The sequence below is a fragment of the Oncorhynchus keta genome, chromosome 1, assembly GCF_023373465.1.
Source record: "Oncorhynchus keta strain PuntledgeMale-10-30-2019 chromosome 1, Oket_V2, whole genome shotgun sequence".
Classification (NCBI taxonomy): domain Eukaryota; kingdom Metazoa; phylum Chordata; class Actinopteri; order Salmoniformes; family Salmonidae; genus Oncorhynchus; species Oncorhynchus keta.
Genome location: NC_068421.1, coordinates 89,583,766 through 89,600,703, shown reverse-complemented (window position 1 = coordinate 89,600,703; position 16,938 = coordinate 89,583,766). Strand labels below are relative to the sequence as shown.

Below are 16,938 nucleotides of genomic sequence, written 5' to 3'. Positions count from 1 at the left end.
AGAGGAACCAGGCTATGTGGGGTGGCCAGTCCTCTTCTGGCTGTGCCGGGTGGAGATTATAACAGAACATGGCCAAGATGTTCAAATGTTCATAAATGACCAGCATGGTGGAATAATAATAAGGCAGAACAGTTGAAACTGGAGCAGCAGCACAGTCAATGCCTTGGATGCTAAAAAGAGCTGTGCTGCCTTGTTCATTGACCTGTCAAAGGCGTTCAACACTGTTGATAATTTTAATGTAAGTTATCAAACCCGTTCACAGGAACGGATAACACTGGAGATCCCTCCAGTCTCCACAGATTTGGGAAAATCTGCGTTTTGTTTTTATGCTACAAATCTGTGGAACAATCTGCAGAGTTCACTGCAGTTGGATGTGCTGGTGCCACTGAGGCAGTTGAAATTATTGATTGAGGACCTCTACGTGTTGAATGTGATTGCTTTTCTTAAATGTTATATATATATATTTACTGTTTTTTTTGTGCTGAATTCTATTGTTTTATACACATGTATGTTGTTTTAATATTATGTTTTTATTTGTAATGTGTTCATGGCTCTCTTGTAAAATATATTTGAATCTCAAAGTGACTCCCTGTTTAAATAAAAATAAATATATAAATAAATAAAGATAAATGGATGTTTGTAGAGATGAGAATGTCTAGCAATTTAAAATGGATAGAGGGATGATCTTATACAGTTGGCCTAAATCATCACTCAAGGGCGCTCACACAGGCCTATGTCTGCAAACAGTGAACAAAACTGTAATTGCCCAGATTTCCTGCAGTCTCTCTGATCACCTCTGGACTAGTATGATATATTATACAGCTGCTTCACACTGTCTATACGTCGGAAGTCACCCAGCTGCTCATGGCAACGTCAGAAATCTGCAGGCCTCAAAACTGAAGGAATGGAAAATATTAGCGTAGTGTAATTCCATCTAATTAGAAGGTGCCAATCTTTCCCATTGATTAGGGATTGAGGCCCTTTATCCTAATATACACATGACAGGCTTACTACATGGTGACCCAACATGGTATGGGGAATATGGACACGAGTCAACTTAAGACCACTTACTCTGTATACATTGTAAAACATCTGACTAACCTTTTGGGGTAAACTATCTCTTTAAGGATATATGCAGCAACCTGTCAGTCATCACAGTGCTGAATATTGGCTTGATAGCAAGGTGCAATTCCCAACACAATCAAAGGTGACTACAACAGACAAAGGGACTGAGTATAGCAAATTAACTCCATCTTCAAGAGAATGACCTTTGACTTCTGCCATAAAGGTAGTCAGTAAAATGTCCTTCAGTATTCACATAAGCCTCTCAGTGTGCTCCAGCTGAACTCCTCATCAGCTAATTAATGAATGTCATTTATCCTCAGAGAGGACAATTGTAGGCTTGCCAACAGCCACAGACATAGATATACAGTACATTACAGAGACTCACCGATACACAGAACATAGAAAGGAACCAGGAAGAACACCGGGAAGAATGCTGTAATGGGACAACACCAGTTTGCGGGGCCACAGGTGGCCATCTAGTGATTACAGAATGGACTCACACCTTCTGATGAGCATCAGATTAAAAGGGGGGGAAAGGTCCTATAGAAACATTTTTGTGTACTCTGTCAAACATTCTTTCAATAAAAACAAATTTAATGCAGCACAGATAATGATACAGATTATTTTCAATAAAAATAAGACTGTTAGTGGAACTGTCTGTGACTGTTTACCTCATTAGAAATATATTTGGTTCTATATTTGTACTGTCTATGAGATGTTAATAATGTATTTCAGTAAAATGTGTACATTTTCTTGTTTACTTAATGCTGGTGTGTCATTATACTGCGTTAACAGGCAAGTGATACTGTGATGTGAAGATTCTTACAGTACCCAGAAGCTATAGAAAGGGGGAGCCATCCACCATAAACAAAACACATACAGTACTCCTGGGAATTAATGAATAACTAGGCTACCTCAGATATCCAAAGAACTAGGCAACCACTGAGAACAAAAAGAGAATAAATAAAGAGAGTAAAAAAGAGAAATGTAGATCATGCCATACATTTGGCAAAGCATGTCAAATCAAATCAAATGTTATGTCACATGCACCGAATACAACAGTGAAATGCTTACTTACAAGCCCTTAACCAACAATGCAGATAAAAAAAATACGTAAATAAGATATAAAAGTTAAAAATAATTAAAGAGCAGCAGTAAAATAACAATAGTGAGGCTATATACAGGGGGTACCAGTACAGAGTCAATGTGGAGGGGCACCGGTTAGTCGAGGTAATTGAAACTAGACTTGGCGCTCCGGTACTGCTTGTCGTGCGGGAGCAGAGAGAACAGTCTATGACTGGGGCAGCTGGAGTATTTTTAGGGCCTTCCTCTGACACCGCCTGGTACAGAGGTCCTGGATGGAGGGAAACCTGGCCCCAGTGATGTACTGGGCCATACACACTACCCTCTGTAGTGCCTTGCAGTTGGAGGTCGTGCAGTTGCCATTCCAGACAGTGATGCAACCATGGTGCAGCTGTAGAACCTTTGAGGATCTGAGGACACATGCCAAATCTTTTCAGTACCCTGAGGGGGAATAGGTTTTGTCGTACCCGCTTCACGACTGTCTTGGTGTGCTTGGACCATGTTAGTTTGTTGGTGATGTGGACACCAAGGAACTTGAAGCTCTCAACCTGCTCCTTTACAGCCTCGTCGATGAGAATGGGGGCGTGCTCGGTCCTCCATTTCCTGTAGTCCACAATCATCTCCTTTGTCTTGATCACGTTGAGGGAGAGGTTGTTGTCCTGGCACCACACAGCCAGTAGATAAGGATCTACACTGAGTGTACAAAACATTAGGAACACCTTCCTAATATTGAGTTCCACCCCCTTTGGCCTTCAGAACAGCCTCAAGTTGTCGGGGCATGGACTCTACAAGGTGTCAAAAGCATTCCACAGGGATGCTGGTCCATGTTGACTCAAATGATTCCCACAGTTATGTCCAGGTGGCTGGATGTTTTTCAGGTGGTGGATCATTCTTGATACACACAGGAAACTGTTGAGCATGAAGAAAACCCAGCAGTGTTGCAGTTCTTGACTCAAGCCGCACCGCGCCTGGCACCTACTGCCATACATATCAATGGTACTTAAATGTTTTGTCTTTCTTGCCCCATTCACCCTCTGAATGGCACACATACACAATCCATGTCTCAATTGTCTCAAGTCTCAAGGCATAAAAATCCATCTTTAACCTGACTCCTCCCTTTCATCTAGACTGATTGAAGTGGATTTAACAGGTGACATCAATAAGGGATCATAGCTTTCACCTGGATTCACTTGGTCATGAAAAAGAATAGGTGTTCCTAATGTTTTGTACACTCAGTGTACAATCCCAGTCCCTCTGTGTAGTCTCTGGACCACATATACAGTACATCCCATAGGATCTCACTGTCGTTGCCTGCACTGCAGTTGATGAAAGGCATTCATGCAATAAAAATTGGTTCAAAAAGGTAGTGAAATGGCTGATCAAAGCAGCTATACTGACATGCCTCATCTTGTATGTAAGTATACGGGTTGCAATTACAATACTATTATTTCCATTTGGGATGGATAGGCCTACAGTAAAAGTCAAAAGTTTGGACACACCTACTCATTCAAGGGATTTTCATTATTTGTACTATTTTCTACATTGTAGAATAATAGTGAAGATATCAAAACAATGAAATAGCACATATGGAATCATGTAGTAACCAGAAAAGTGTTAAACAAATCAAAATATATTTTTTATTTTTGATTCTTCAAAGTAGCCACCCTTTGCCTTGATGACAGCTTTGCACACTCTTGGAATTATCTCAACCAGCTTCACCTAGAAGTCTTTTTGAACAGTCTTGAAGGAGTTCCCACATATGCTGAGCACTTGTTGGCTGCTTTTCCTTCACTCTGCGGTCCAACTCATCCCAAACAATCTCAATTGGGTTGAGGTCAGGTGATTGTGAAGGCCAGGGCATCTGATGCAGCACTCCATCACTCCCCTTCTTGGTCAAATAGCCCTTACACGGCCTGGAGGTGTGTTGGGTCATTGTCCTGTTGAAAAACAAATAATAGTCCCACAAACCAGAAGGGATGGCATATCGCTGCAGAATTCTGTGGTAGCCATGCTGGTTAAGTGTGCCTTGAATTCTAAATACATTACAGACAGTGTCACCAGCAAAGTACCCCCACATCACACCTCCTCCTCATCCATGCTTCACGGTGGGAACCACACATGCAAAGATCATCTGTTCACCTACTTTGCGTCTCACAAAGACACAGCAGTTGGAACCAAAAATCTAATATTTGGACTCATCAGACCAAAGCACAGACTTCCAACAGTATAATTTCCATTGCTTGTGTTTCTTGGCCCAAGCAATTATCTTCTTCTTATTGGTGTCCTTTAGTAGTGGTTTCTTTGCAGCAATTCAACCATGAAGGCTTGATTCACGCAGTCTCCTCTGAACAGTTGATGCTGAGATGTCTCTGTTACTTGAACTTTTAGGCATTTATTTGGGCTGCAATTTCTGAGGCTGGTAAGTCTAATGAATATCCTCTGCAGCAGAGGTAACTCTGGGTCTCCTTTCCTGTGGTGGTCCTCATGAGAGCCAGTTTCATCATAGTGCTTGATTGTTTTTGCGACTGCACTTGAAGAAACTTTCAAAGTTCTTGAAATTTTCCAGATTGATTGACCTTTATGTCTTAAATTAATGATGGACTGTCATTTCTCTTTGCTTATTTGAGCTGTTCTTGCCATAATATGGACTTGGTCTTTTACCAAATAGTGCTATCTTCTGAATACAACCCCTACCTTGTCACAACACAACTGATTGCTTCAAATGCATTAAGAAGGAAAGAAATTCCACAAATGAACATTTAACAAGGCACACCTGTTAATTGAAATGCATTCCAGGTGACTCATCTCATGAAGCTGGTTGAGAGAATGTCAAGAGTGTGCAAAGCTGTCATCAAGGCAAAGTGTGGCTACTTGGAAGAATCTTAAATCTTAAAATATATTTTTATTTGTTTAACACTTTTTTGGTTACTACATGATTCCATATGTGTTATTCCCTCGTTTTGATGTCTTCACTATTATTCTATAATGTAGAAAATGGTAAAAATAAAGAGAAACCCTTGAATGAGGTGTGTCTAAACTTTTGACTGGTACTTGACCAGCGCAAAGTTTGCACATGTTATTTTCTGGTGGAAATAAACATCTGACCAAACCCCAAACCTTTTATAGAAGTCCAGTTTATATATAATGATTAATTTATACTTTTTATTTTTTATTTATACTTATCTTGAAGGGGCGAAAGTTCTGAAAGAGCCTGGGCAAAGGAATTGAATTTGGTCTATTGGTTGTTACATGGTAATTACATGCTAAGATAGATCAAATGCTAATACCTGTAAAAATGGATGAGAAAATGCACAGAACCAGTGATTTCAGAATTCAATCAACCAATGGACTTTTTCTCTCAAGTATAACACACTGGGTAGTCGACTAGTCTACAAATCACACCTACTTCCAGACAGCGTAGGGTTGGGCAGTCAACCAAGGTCCTTGGAAAGCACAACAAAGCACTTGTTCACAGACACAGAACCGTCTCTGCGCGTGGGACGGGACGAAAGAGAGAGCCACCACAACTAAAGCAGGTCACTAATAAACAGGTTCATTTCGTTGCTGAGTTTATTTCAACCTCTCTGGTCTACATCTTCACGGATACAAAGTAAACTCGCAAAACGACGGCGTTTTCGGTACTGCGTTAAGCGCCAACAACCGTCAGTTTTTTTCTTTTAATTTCAGGTAAGTGGAATGGGCGTTACATCGAATTTAAACCGTTAGAAAGCGAAATAATAACCTGTTTAAATGGGTAGGCTTAATTTTAACATTTAGTTTGAGGACTTTTCCCACGCACTCTACGGCGGTTCAAAAAAGTCAACAAGACATGTTGCTCGATTGGCTACATATTGAACACCATGTCTTCTAGACCAAGGTTTCCCAAACTGGGTCCTGGGGCCCCCACGTTTTGATTTTTGCCCTAGCACTGCTACACAGCTGATTCAAATAATCAAAGCTTGATGATGAGCAAAAAACCTAAAGGTACACCCGGCGGGTGCAGGACCTAGTTTGGGAACCCCTTTAGAGTATACTGTAAGTGGGGATAGGCCTCAAACTACATTTTTAAAATAACATCGACCAATTTAAATAGGTTATTATTTCGCTTGTAAATGTTTTAGGCTACGTTTTGAGTATTTTATAATTCATATTAGTTGCTCTAAACTACAGGTTTTCTTTTGGTCTATATATTGTCAAGTGTTCCCGTTCTCTCACACAAGCTCGCAATTGTGCCTGCTCTGAGAGACGTGAAGTGCGCTCATGGGGCTTGAGGGGGGCTCTCACAGGTGTGGCCTGTGGGGCTTTCCGTTTGCATTGTTAGTAGCTTTTCTCTGTTATTTATGTTATTTCAAATTTTACATCCTGTATTAGGAAAATATGCCTAGTGGTTGACCTGGTCGACTCTTCAGTAAACCTGATCTTACTGCGTACATAAAATCAGATAGCCTTTAATGGGAACATCTCAGGCTAAAAAGTTCAAATACATTTGCATGATGCCCATTTGTGTTCTCTAAGGGAGAATCATTCAGTTATTTTTGCTCTAATCTGTCTAGCCCTGTATTGGGAGATTGTGAGACATTATTTGTTCATTCTTTTCTTGTACTCCTTTATTCTTCAGTTTGATTTATTAGAGTGCTCCTCTCTATAGAGTGTTTTTAATAGCCATGTAACTAGAGTCTCTACTACTAGCTGTGCCCCAGCCTTAGCCTACATTAGGCATGGGGGATAATAGTTTTTGACAGATGTGAGGCATGTGATTCAGGGTTAGAATTCTGTTATCAACAAGAGATGATTGAGTGTGTGGCTGTCTGTACTGGATGACAGCAGCTCAGTGAGTAGTGAGTGGGTGGCTGACCTTTGACTCCAGCTTAACAGCCTCTATCACTCTGTTGTCTGTTTCATAGAGGCAACATTTACATGGAGCTCTGAATTGTAGGCTGCTGTTAAACTGTATCGTATTATTGTATTTTATTTATTTGATGATTTAAAAAACACAATACAATCACACGTGGATACAACCAGGGATGGAAAGTAAGCAGTATATATATATACACTGTATAGCCTCAAAGCATGGTTAAAACTATAATGTTGATGTCATGGATGCTCAGTCCTTCCATCCATAGCTCTGTCCATGAATTTGAGAGTGGTGACATCTCTCCAGGCCCAATCAAAACAGAGTAGGGATGGCCGCTTTGTTATTGTTTCAGTTAAGGACTTTAGCTTTAAAGCATTTAGCCCATGAACCATTTCTTAAGGTTTGCCTTAAGATTCCCTAACATAGGGGGTGGCTTTGTCTCTTCTGTCAAAATGTCCAGTTGGAGGTGTTTCTTTTGGTGAGGCAGTATCATCACCACGTACATGTAAAGCAGAGTCCTGGAATGGTGTAATGGACACCGGTGTCTAGACTTTACACACTGCAGAGGGAGTTATTTCCAATATGTTGTGATGATGGAAGCTACGAGACAGGCTATTGATAAACAGAGGTGCAACCCCCTTCAGAAGACACCTGATCCTCCTGCCCAAATGTACCCCTCCCTCTCTCCCACAGTATCCACACAGGAGAGCTCTTGTTGGATCCTTTTTTTTTTCTTTACTGTGGCCCATTTTTTTCTTCTAAATACCATGGCAACCACATTTCCCACACCTAGCAGTCTTGACTTTTCCCTTCACCCTCCAAAAACAAAGACAATAAGTTAGGGAGCGAGGAGGGGAGGGAGGGGAGGGAGGGGTAAGAGGGGGAGAGGGAAGACGGAATGAAAGATATGGAGTGGGGGGGGGGTTGTGGGAGGAAGGGGGAGAGGATGAGGGGAAGGTGTATGAGAAGGAGGCTGTCAGTCAGGAGAGACCCCTACTGAACTGAGTCATAAAGAGAGAGAAGTAATGGCTGTACTGGGTTGAGCCTGGCCTGTCTGTTTTGTTTGTCCTCCATGATGTAAAGCTTTGGGCCGTTCACAGTGTGTCTGTGAGTGTGACTGTAAGGACACAGTGAGTTATTTACCCCCTTTCAGGCAAGAAGACAGACAGGCAGACAAGCAGGAAGACAGGCAGGCAGACAGACAGGCAGGAAAACAGGCAGACAGGCAGACAAGCAGGAAGACAGGCAGACAAGCAGGAAGACAGGCAGGAAAACAGGCAGGCAGGCAGACAAGCAGGAAGACAGGCAGACAAGCAGGAAGACAGGCAGGAAAACAGGCAGGCAGGCAGACAAGCAGGAAGACAGGCAGGCAGACAGACAGGCAGGAAAACAGGCAGGCAGGCAGACAAGCAGGAAGACAGGCAGGGAGGAATACAGGCAGAGAGGAAGACTGGTAGGCAGCCAGGCAGGCAGGAAGACAGGCAGGCAGCCAGACAGGAAGACAGACAGGTTGGTAGTCAGGCAGGCAGGAAGACAGCCAGGGAGGAAGACAGGCAGCCAGGCCGGAAGACAGGCAGGCCGGAAGACAGGCAGGCAGGAAGACAGGCAGGAAGTCTAAATGTCTTGTACTACTGTTATCTAATGAATTTAGCCACACACTGTTCTTGCCCGGTGCTACAATGTGTCATGATAAATAGATGGAACAATGCAGTCTTTTGATGTCAAAGACTGACATGGCCTCCTCAGCATCAGCACTAAAATAAATACTTCACATCTGCACTTCACAAATGTAAAAATCTTTAAATATTTTTTCTTCTTTAATTAAATCAGCTTGTGAATGCCAAACTTTTGCCTGTTGACTTTTATAAAATAATGGCCATTGTTAAGTCTGTTTATACTGTGTGCTAGCAGTTACGTGTGGCCTAAATTCAAAACAAAACCACATTTGGCCGAGGGTGGGATATGAAGTGTTCAAAGGCAGCAGAACAATTTGAGGGATTGAAGGAGACTCCCACTGCCCACGGGGCCCGGGTGAAAAGCAGCATTGTGCTGGGTTGGGCTGCTGTCTGATCTCTGGTTCCTGGTACCAACATCTCCATGCTGGTTCTGACTTTGTTGGTTCATAGAACTGAAAGCTAAGGTCATCTGTAAAGTGTCTATGTTGTAAATGATGGCCTGATGCACCCCCTCTAAATAAATGATGGCCTGGTGCACCCCCTCTAAATAAATGATGGCCTGATGCACCCCCTCTAAATAAATGATGGCCTGGTGCACCCCCTCTAAATAAATGATGGCCTGATGCACCCCCTCCAAATAAATGATGGCCTGATGCACCCCTCTAAATAAATGATGGCCTGGTGCACCCCCTCTAAATAAATGATGGCCTGATGCACCCCCTCTAAATAAATGATGGCCTGGTGCACCCCCTCTAAATAAATGATGGCCTGATGCACCCCCTCTAAATAAATGATGGCCTGGTGCACCCCCTCTAAATAAATGATGGCCTGATGCACCCCCTCCAAATAAATGATGGCCTGATGCACCCCTCTAAATAAATGATGGCCTGGTGCACCCCCTCTAAATAAATGATGGCCTGGTGCACCCCTCTAAATAAATGATGGCCTGATGCACCCCTCTAAATAAATGATGGCCTGGTGCACCCCTCTAAATAAATGATGGCCTGATGCACCCCTCTAAATAAATGATGGCCTGATGCACCCCTCTAAATAAATGATGGCCTGGTGCACCCCCTCTAAATAACTTAACATTAGTAGTATTCATAAAGGAGATCAGACATTGGACTGCTGTCTGTAAATGTACAATCAATCATCAAACACGTCTGTTTAATTAGTCATACATGTTGGGACCAGTCAAGTAAATCATGTTTATTAGGAATATAATAGCAAACATATGTATTTAATTATATTACTGTAAAGCTTGCCAAGTGTATTCATGTAGATTCATTCTATTCGTGTAAATCTTGAGATGAGCACGGTCAAGTGTAATCCTGCACATTGCCACACCTCACACCTCATCAAAGCTATGTCTCAGTGCTGTTGTGCTTTAGTGTCCACTAGCATATATTTTGTCTCTGTAGGTCCCTGCCAATCTTTGAGAGATGTTTGAGAAGCAGCGTTACGACAGCCCTCCCGTCTACAGTCCTCCATACAGCCCGGAATCCAATGGCTACGGCCCCCCACAAAGCTACCACCCGCCCAGGAGTGAGTTTGACCCATACCCACCCCCACCGGGCTCCTACTACATGGAAGAGAAGCCCCAACACTTCTACAAGTGGATCTCTCCTCCTGGCATCGTCAAGGCCATGTTTGGCACAATCATAGTGCTCTGTGTGGGGATCTTTGCCTGTGTGGCCTCCACCCTTGTCTGGGACATGCAGTACGGGATGGGGGGGATGGGCTCCTACGGCGGAGGGATGGGCTACGGTGGCGGTTATGGGGGAATGGGAGGCGGCTATGGCTCCAGCTATGGCTCTGGCTATGGAGGAGGCTATGGAGGAGGCTATGGTAACTATGGTAGCTCCTATCCGACACCTTACTCGGCCAAAACAACCATGATAGCTATGGCGGCCATCAACTTCTTTGTGGCGCTGGGATTCTTCGTGGCCAGTTTCTCTAAATCGACCACGTTCAGGAGCAGGAAGTTCTTCCTGGTGGTTCTGGTGGTCAGTGTCATCATGGCTGTCATCCAGGGTATCATCACCATTGTGTACGTCGTAGGGGTTAACCCTATGGCACAGAGCTCTCAGAACATGATGTACAACCCTATGCTGATGATGTGCCAGAACCTGTACGGAAGCAGCTATTCTAATATGGGTGGAGTGGGTGGTTTCGGCATGTATAACCAGTACCTCTATCACTACTGCTACGTGGACCCACAAGAGGTAGAGCAACAGTTATATTACCTGTGTAATGTATCATTTGATTGTGGTGTTGTTGGTGCTCTGAAGATGTAGAATTGGTCTATGATTACAGTCGGTTCCTTAACCCCTTTATTGAACCCTTATACTGTGTATATTTTTTTGTAGCCCTTTAAGCCTTAAATAACAATGTAGTGTTTCAGATAGTTTAATAATTGTCTTCCATAATAATGTAATAATTGTCTTCCATAATCTCCTTGATGTTGATGTGTCTCCTTCAGGGTGTAGCCATGGTGTGTGGCTTCCTGGTTACCGCTGCCTTGGTCGTGGCTGCTTTCTTCTCCCACAAAACCAGAGGCAAGATCTGGCGCTACGGCAAGCCAAACATCTACTGGGAACAGCCCCCTGAGACTGGAGGACTAGTTTCTGAAGGCAGAGATGTGAAGGACTGGGTAAGGAAAACTCATACTGGTATGAATATCATGTTCATACTCTTGATTGATGGATTTTATGTGCCAGTAAAAAAACAACAACATATATACAGTACATATATTGAAAAAATATAATAATAAAAAACAATAAATGTGATGGGATATCACAATAAACGTGATGGGATATCACAATAAATGTCACGATCGTTAGTATAGACGGACGAATGCGCAGCGTACGTAGAGTTCCACATATGTATTAGACAGTGAAACTTAGAAAAAACAAAACAATAAAGAATCAACTAAACGTGACGACAATGCAGGGCTAACAGGCAACTAAACATAAACAATATCCCAATTACCCACAGGTGGAGAAAATGCTACTTAAGTATGATCCCCAATAAGAGACAACGATAGCCAGCTGCCTCTTATTGGGAATCATACCAAAACCCCAACATAGAAAAAAATCAATCTAGAACCCCATATAGAAAATATAAACTAGACTAACCCCCCTAGTCACACCCTGACCTACTCTACCATAGAAAATAAAGGCTTTCTATGGTCAGGACATGACAATCAATGTGACAGAGATATCACAATAAATGTGACAGGGATATCACAATAAATGTGATGGGGATATCACAATAAATGTGACAGGGATATCACAATAAATGTGACAGGGATATCACAATAAATGTGACAGGGATATCACAATAAATGTGACAGGGATATCACAATAAATGTGACAGGGATATCACAATAAATGTGATGGGGATATCACAATAAATGTGACAGGGATATCACAATAAATGTGATGGGGATATCACAATAAATGTGATGGGGATATCACAATAAATGTGACAGGGATATCACAATAAATGTGACAGGGATATCACAATAAATGTGACAGGGATATCACAATAAATGTGACAGAGATATCACAATAAATGTGATGGGGATATCACAATAAATGTGACAGGGATATCACAATAAATGTGATGGGGATATCACAATAAATGTGACAGGGATATCACAATAAATGTGACAGGGATATCACAATAAATGTGACAGGGATATCACAATAAATGTGACAGAGATATCACAATAAATGTGACAGGATATCACAATAAATGTGACAGGGATATCACAATAAATGTGATGGGGATATCACAATAAATGTGACAGGGATATCACAATAAATGTGACAGGGATATCACAATAAATGTGACAGGGATATCACAATAAATGTGACAGAGATATCACAATAAATGTGACAGGGATATCACAATAAATGTGACAGGGATATCACAATAAATGTGACAGGGATATCACAATAAATGTGACAGGGATATCACAATAAATGTGACAGAGATATCACAATAAATGTGATGGGATATCACAATAAATGTGACAGGGATATCACAATAAATGTGACGGAGATATCACAATAAAGGTGACAGAATATCACAATAAATGTGACAGAGATATCACAATAAATGTGATGGGGATAATCACAATAAATGTGACAATAAATGTGACAGGATATCACAATAAATGTGACGGGGATAATCACAATAAATGTGATGGGGATAATCACAATAAATGTGATGGGGATAATCACAATAAATGTGACAGGGATATCACAATAAATGTGACAGAGATATCACAATAAATGTGACAGAGATATCACAATAAATGTGATGGGGATAATCACAATAAATGTGACAGGGATATCACAATAAATGTAGATATCACAATAAATGTGACAGGATATCACAATAAATGATGGGGATAATCACAATAAATGTGACAGGGATATCACAATAAATGTGAGATATCACAATAAATGTGACGGGGATAATCACAATAAATGTGGGATATCACAATAAATGATAATCACAATAAATGTGGGGATAATCACAATAAATGATGGGGATAATCACAATAAATGTGATGGGGATAATCACAATAAATGTGGGGATAATCACAATAAATGTGATGGGGATAATCACAATAAATGTGACAGGGATATCACAATAAATGTGACAGAGATATCACAATAAATGTGACGGGGATATCACAATAAATGTGACAGGGATATCACAATAAATGTGACAGGGATATCACAATAAATGTGACAGGGATATCACAATAAATGTGACAGGGATATCACAATAAATGTGACAGGGATATCACAATAAATGTGACAGGGATATCACAATAAATGTGACAGGGATATCACAATAAATGTGACAGAGATATCACAATAAATGTGACAGGGATATCACAATAAATGTGACAGGGATATCACAATAAATGTGACAGGGATATCACAATAAATGTGACAGGGATATCACAATAAATGTGACAGGGATATCACAATAAATGTGACAGAGATATCACAATAAATGTGACGGGGATATCACAATAAATGTGACAGAGATATCACAATAAATGTGACGGGGATAATCACAATAAATGTGACGGGGATCATCACAATAAATGTCACAGGGATATCACAATAAATGTGACAGAGATATCACAATAAATGTGACGGGGATAATCACAATAAATGTGACGGGGATCATCACAATAAATGTCACAGGGATATCACAATAAATGTGACAGGGATATCACAATAAATGTGACAGAGATATCACAATAAATGTGACGGGGATAATCACAATAAATGTGACAGGGATCATCACAAATTCAGAGACTACACACAATACCCCGTAATGACATAGCAAATGTTTGCAAATATATTAAAAATGAAATATCAGACCCTTTACTCAGTACTTTGATGAAGCACCTTTGGCAGTGATTACAGCCTTGAGTCTCCTTAGGTATTACGCTACAAGCTATTTTCAGGTTTTTCCAGAGATGTTCGATCGGGTTCAAGTCCGGGCTCTGGCTGGGCCACTCAAGGACATTCAGAGACTTGTCTCGAAGCCACTGCTGCATTGTCTTGGCGGTGTGCTTAGGGTTGTTGTCCTGTTGGAAGGTGAACCTTTGCCCCAGTCTGAGGTCCTGAGTGCTCTGGAGCAGGTTTTCATCAAGGATCTCTCTGTACGTTGCTCTGTTCATTTTTCAACTCAATTCTGACTAGTTCCCCAGTCCCTGCCGCTGAAAAACATCCCCACAGCATGATGCTGCAACTACCATGCTTCACCGTAGGGATAGTGCCAGGTTTCCTCCAGACGTGACACTTGGCCAAAGAGTTAAATCTTGGTTTCATCAGTCCAGAGAATCTTGTTTTCTTTCGGTGCCTTTTGGAAAACTCCACGCCGCCTGTCATGTGCCTTCTACTGAGGATTGGCTTCCACCAGGCTGCTCTACCATAAAGGCCTGATTGGTGGAATGCTGCATAGATGGTTGTCCTTCTGGAAGATTCGCTCATCTCCACAGAGGATCTTAGGAGCTCTGTCAGAGTGACCAACGGGTTCTTGGTCACCTCTCTGATCAAGGCCCTTCTCCCCTGTTTACTCAGTTTGAGTGGGTAACCACCACTAAGAAGAGTCTTGTTGGTTCCAAACTTCTTCCACTTAAGAATGATGGAGGCCACTATGTTCTTGGGGACCTTCAATGCTGCAGAATTGTTTTGATACAGTTCCCCAGATCTGTGCCTCGACACCATCCTGTCTCAGAGCTCTACGAACGATTCATTCTTTTGACCTCATGGCTTGTTTTTCACTCTGACATGCACTGTCAAATGTGGGACCTTATATAGACAGGTGTGTGTCTTTCCAAATCATGTGTAGTCAAATTCATTTACCACAGGTAACATCTCAAGGATGATCAATGGAAGCAGGATGCACCTGAGCTATATTTCGAGTCTCATAGCAAAGGGTCTGAATACTTATGTAAAAAAAGGTATTTCTGTTATTTAAAATAGTTAATACATTTGCAAAAAATTCTACAACCTGTTTTTGCTCTGTCATTATGGGGTATTGTGTGTAGATTGATGAGCATCTTTAAAATCCAATTTAGAGTAAGGCTGTAATGTAACAATGTCCTTGGGCTCCCGAGTCGCGCATTCGGCCGCGATTGGGAGTCCCATAGGGCGGTGCACAATTGGTCCACCGTTGTCCGGGGTAGGCCGTCATTGTAAATAAGAATTTGTTCTTAACTGTCTTAAGTAAAATAATAAAATAAATAACAAAATGTGGAGAAGGGGTCTGAATACTTTCCGAATGTACTGTATTTCCATTGTGGTTCCTCTTAAGAGTAGAAAACTGATACTGGTATTAATACAGTGTAAGTATGTGTTTTTAGATGCTCCTCGGTTTAATGCAGGAGTATTTCATTTACTACATTTACATTTACATTTAAGTCATTTAGCAGACGCTCTTATCCAGAGCGACTTACAAATTGGTGCATACACCTTATGACATCCAGTGGAACAGCCACTACGAGTCATTGTCAGGTTGAACATGATAAGTTACTGTGACTAATCTATCCTCTCCCCCCTAATCAGTTGTAAGACATTAAGCAATGTTACATATTTGACAGTTAGAATTGCACAATACCTCTGTCAGTTACAATGTTTTCTTTACCCGAGGTAAGTTCTAGTTGAAAACGGACTTTGGAATGCGAGGTTGCGGTTCCCTGGTTTTACTTTATGAGTTGAAAGTCCACAAGGAGTATCGTCATTTCATGCTTTTTATGACAGAAAATGTCAATAAAGAGTGTTTTGTTTTTAAATGACACACTTACAGATACAGTATAATTCCATAGTGGGGGCTTGGTTTAGGTGTGTGTCTGTATGTTTTCACGTATCTGACTGTGCCCCTGTAGGTCAAAGGTTATCAGTGAATACAGTGAGTATTGTATTAGCTGTGACACATTGACTGGTCATTGATCAATCTCAGCCCAACATTTTCCTCTTGTACACTTTCTTTCAATTCATGATTCTCGCCTCAACCTTCTCTCAATTACCAGACAATCGAGAATTGTCTGATCATAAAATGTTGGCCACGCTTAGGAAAATCAGACTAGTAACCTTTAACCCGTGCCCTACTCTAGTTTCACATTTTAAGAGCAGCCTTTTTGACTCCTCAGGTTAGTTTTCTAGCTGCTAGCTATTGCTACAGTGTTGCCACTCTACTGAGGGGCTGTTGCTAACAGGCGGGTAGCATGGCTGTGTGTAGTGTGTGGAGCTCATAGTTGCTGTTTGTTCAGTCTACCTAGTTTCACTCTGGCTGATCATTAACTAGTATAAACAGGCGGTTTCTAGAGCTCTTATCTAAGGCTGACTGCCTGGCTGGCTGGCTGGCTTGCTGGCTGGCTGGCTGGGGTTTTAAACATCAACAACATGTCAGGGTTGCATGTCAACAAAAGGCACTGTTACCGTGGTTATTGTTGCCAGGAGGAAGGCATTGTTTCCAGGGTTTTTGGTGCCAGGGGGAAGGCATTGTTACCAGGGTTAATTGTTGCCAGGGGAAAGGCATTGTAACCATGGTTAATTGTTGCCAGGGGGAAGGCATTGTTACCATGGTTAATTGTTGCCAGGGGGAAGGCATTGTTACCATGGTTAATTGTTGCCAGGGGGAAGGCATTGTTACCATGGTTAATTGTTGCCAGGGGGAAGGCATTTTTACCAGGGTTAATTGTTGCCAGGGGAAAGGCAT

The 16,938-nt window shown here is 41.7% G+C and overlaps 1 protein-coding gene across 1 annotated transcript in view; it reads left to right on the top strand.

Annotated features, from left to right (window-relative positions):
• Window positions 1-5,567: 5,567 nt before the first annotated feature.
• si:ch73-61d6.3 (occludin) overlaps window positions 5,568-16,938 on the top strand; it is a 49,463-nt gene continuing 38,092 nt past the window's right edge. Inside the window, exons 1-3 of the mRNA XM_035787378.2 lie at window positions 5,568-5,835; window positions 10,101-10,904; window positions 11,162-11,332. Coding sequence (XP_035643271.1) covers window positions 10,122-10,904; window positions 11,162-11,332 — 954 coding nt within the window. The 5' untranslated portion in view covers window positions 5,568-5,835; window positions 10,101-10,121. The remainder of the gene's footprint in view (window positions 5,836-10,100; window positions 10,905-11,161; window positions 11,333-16,938) is intronic.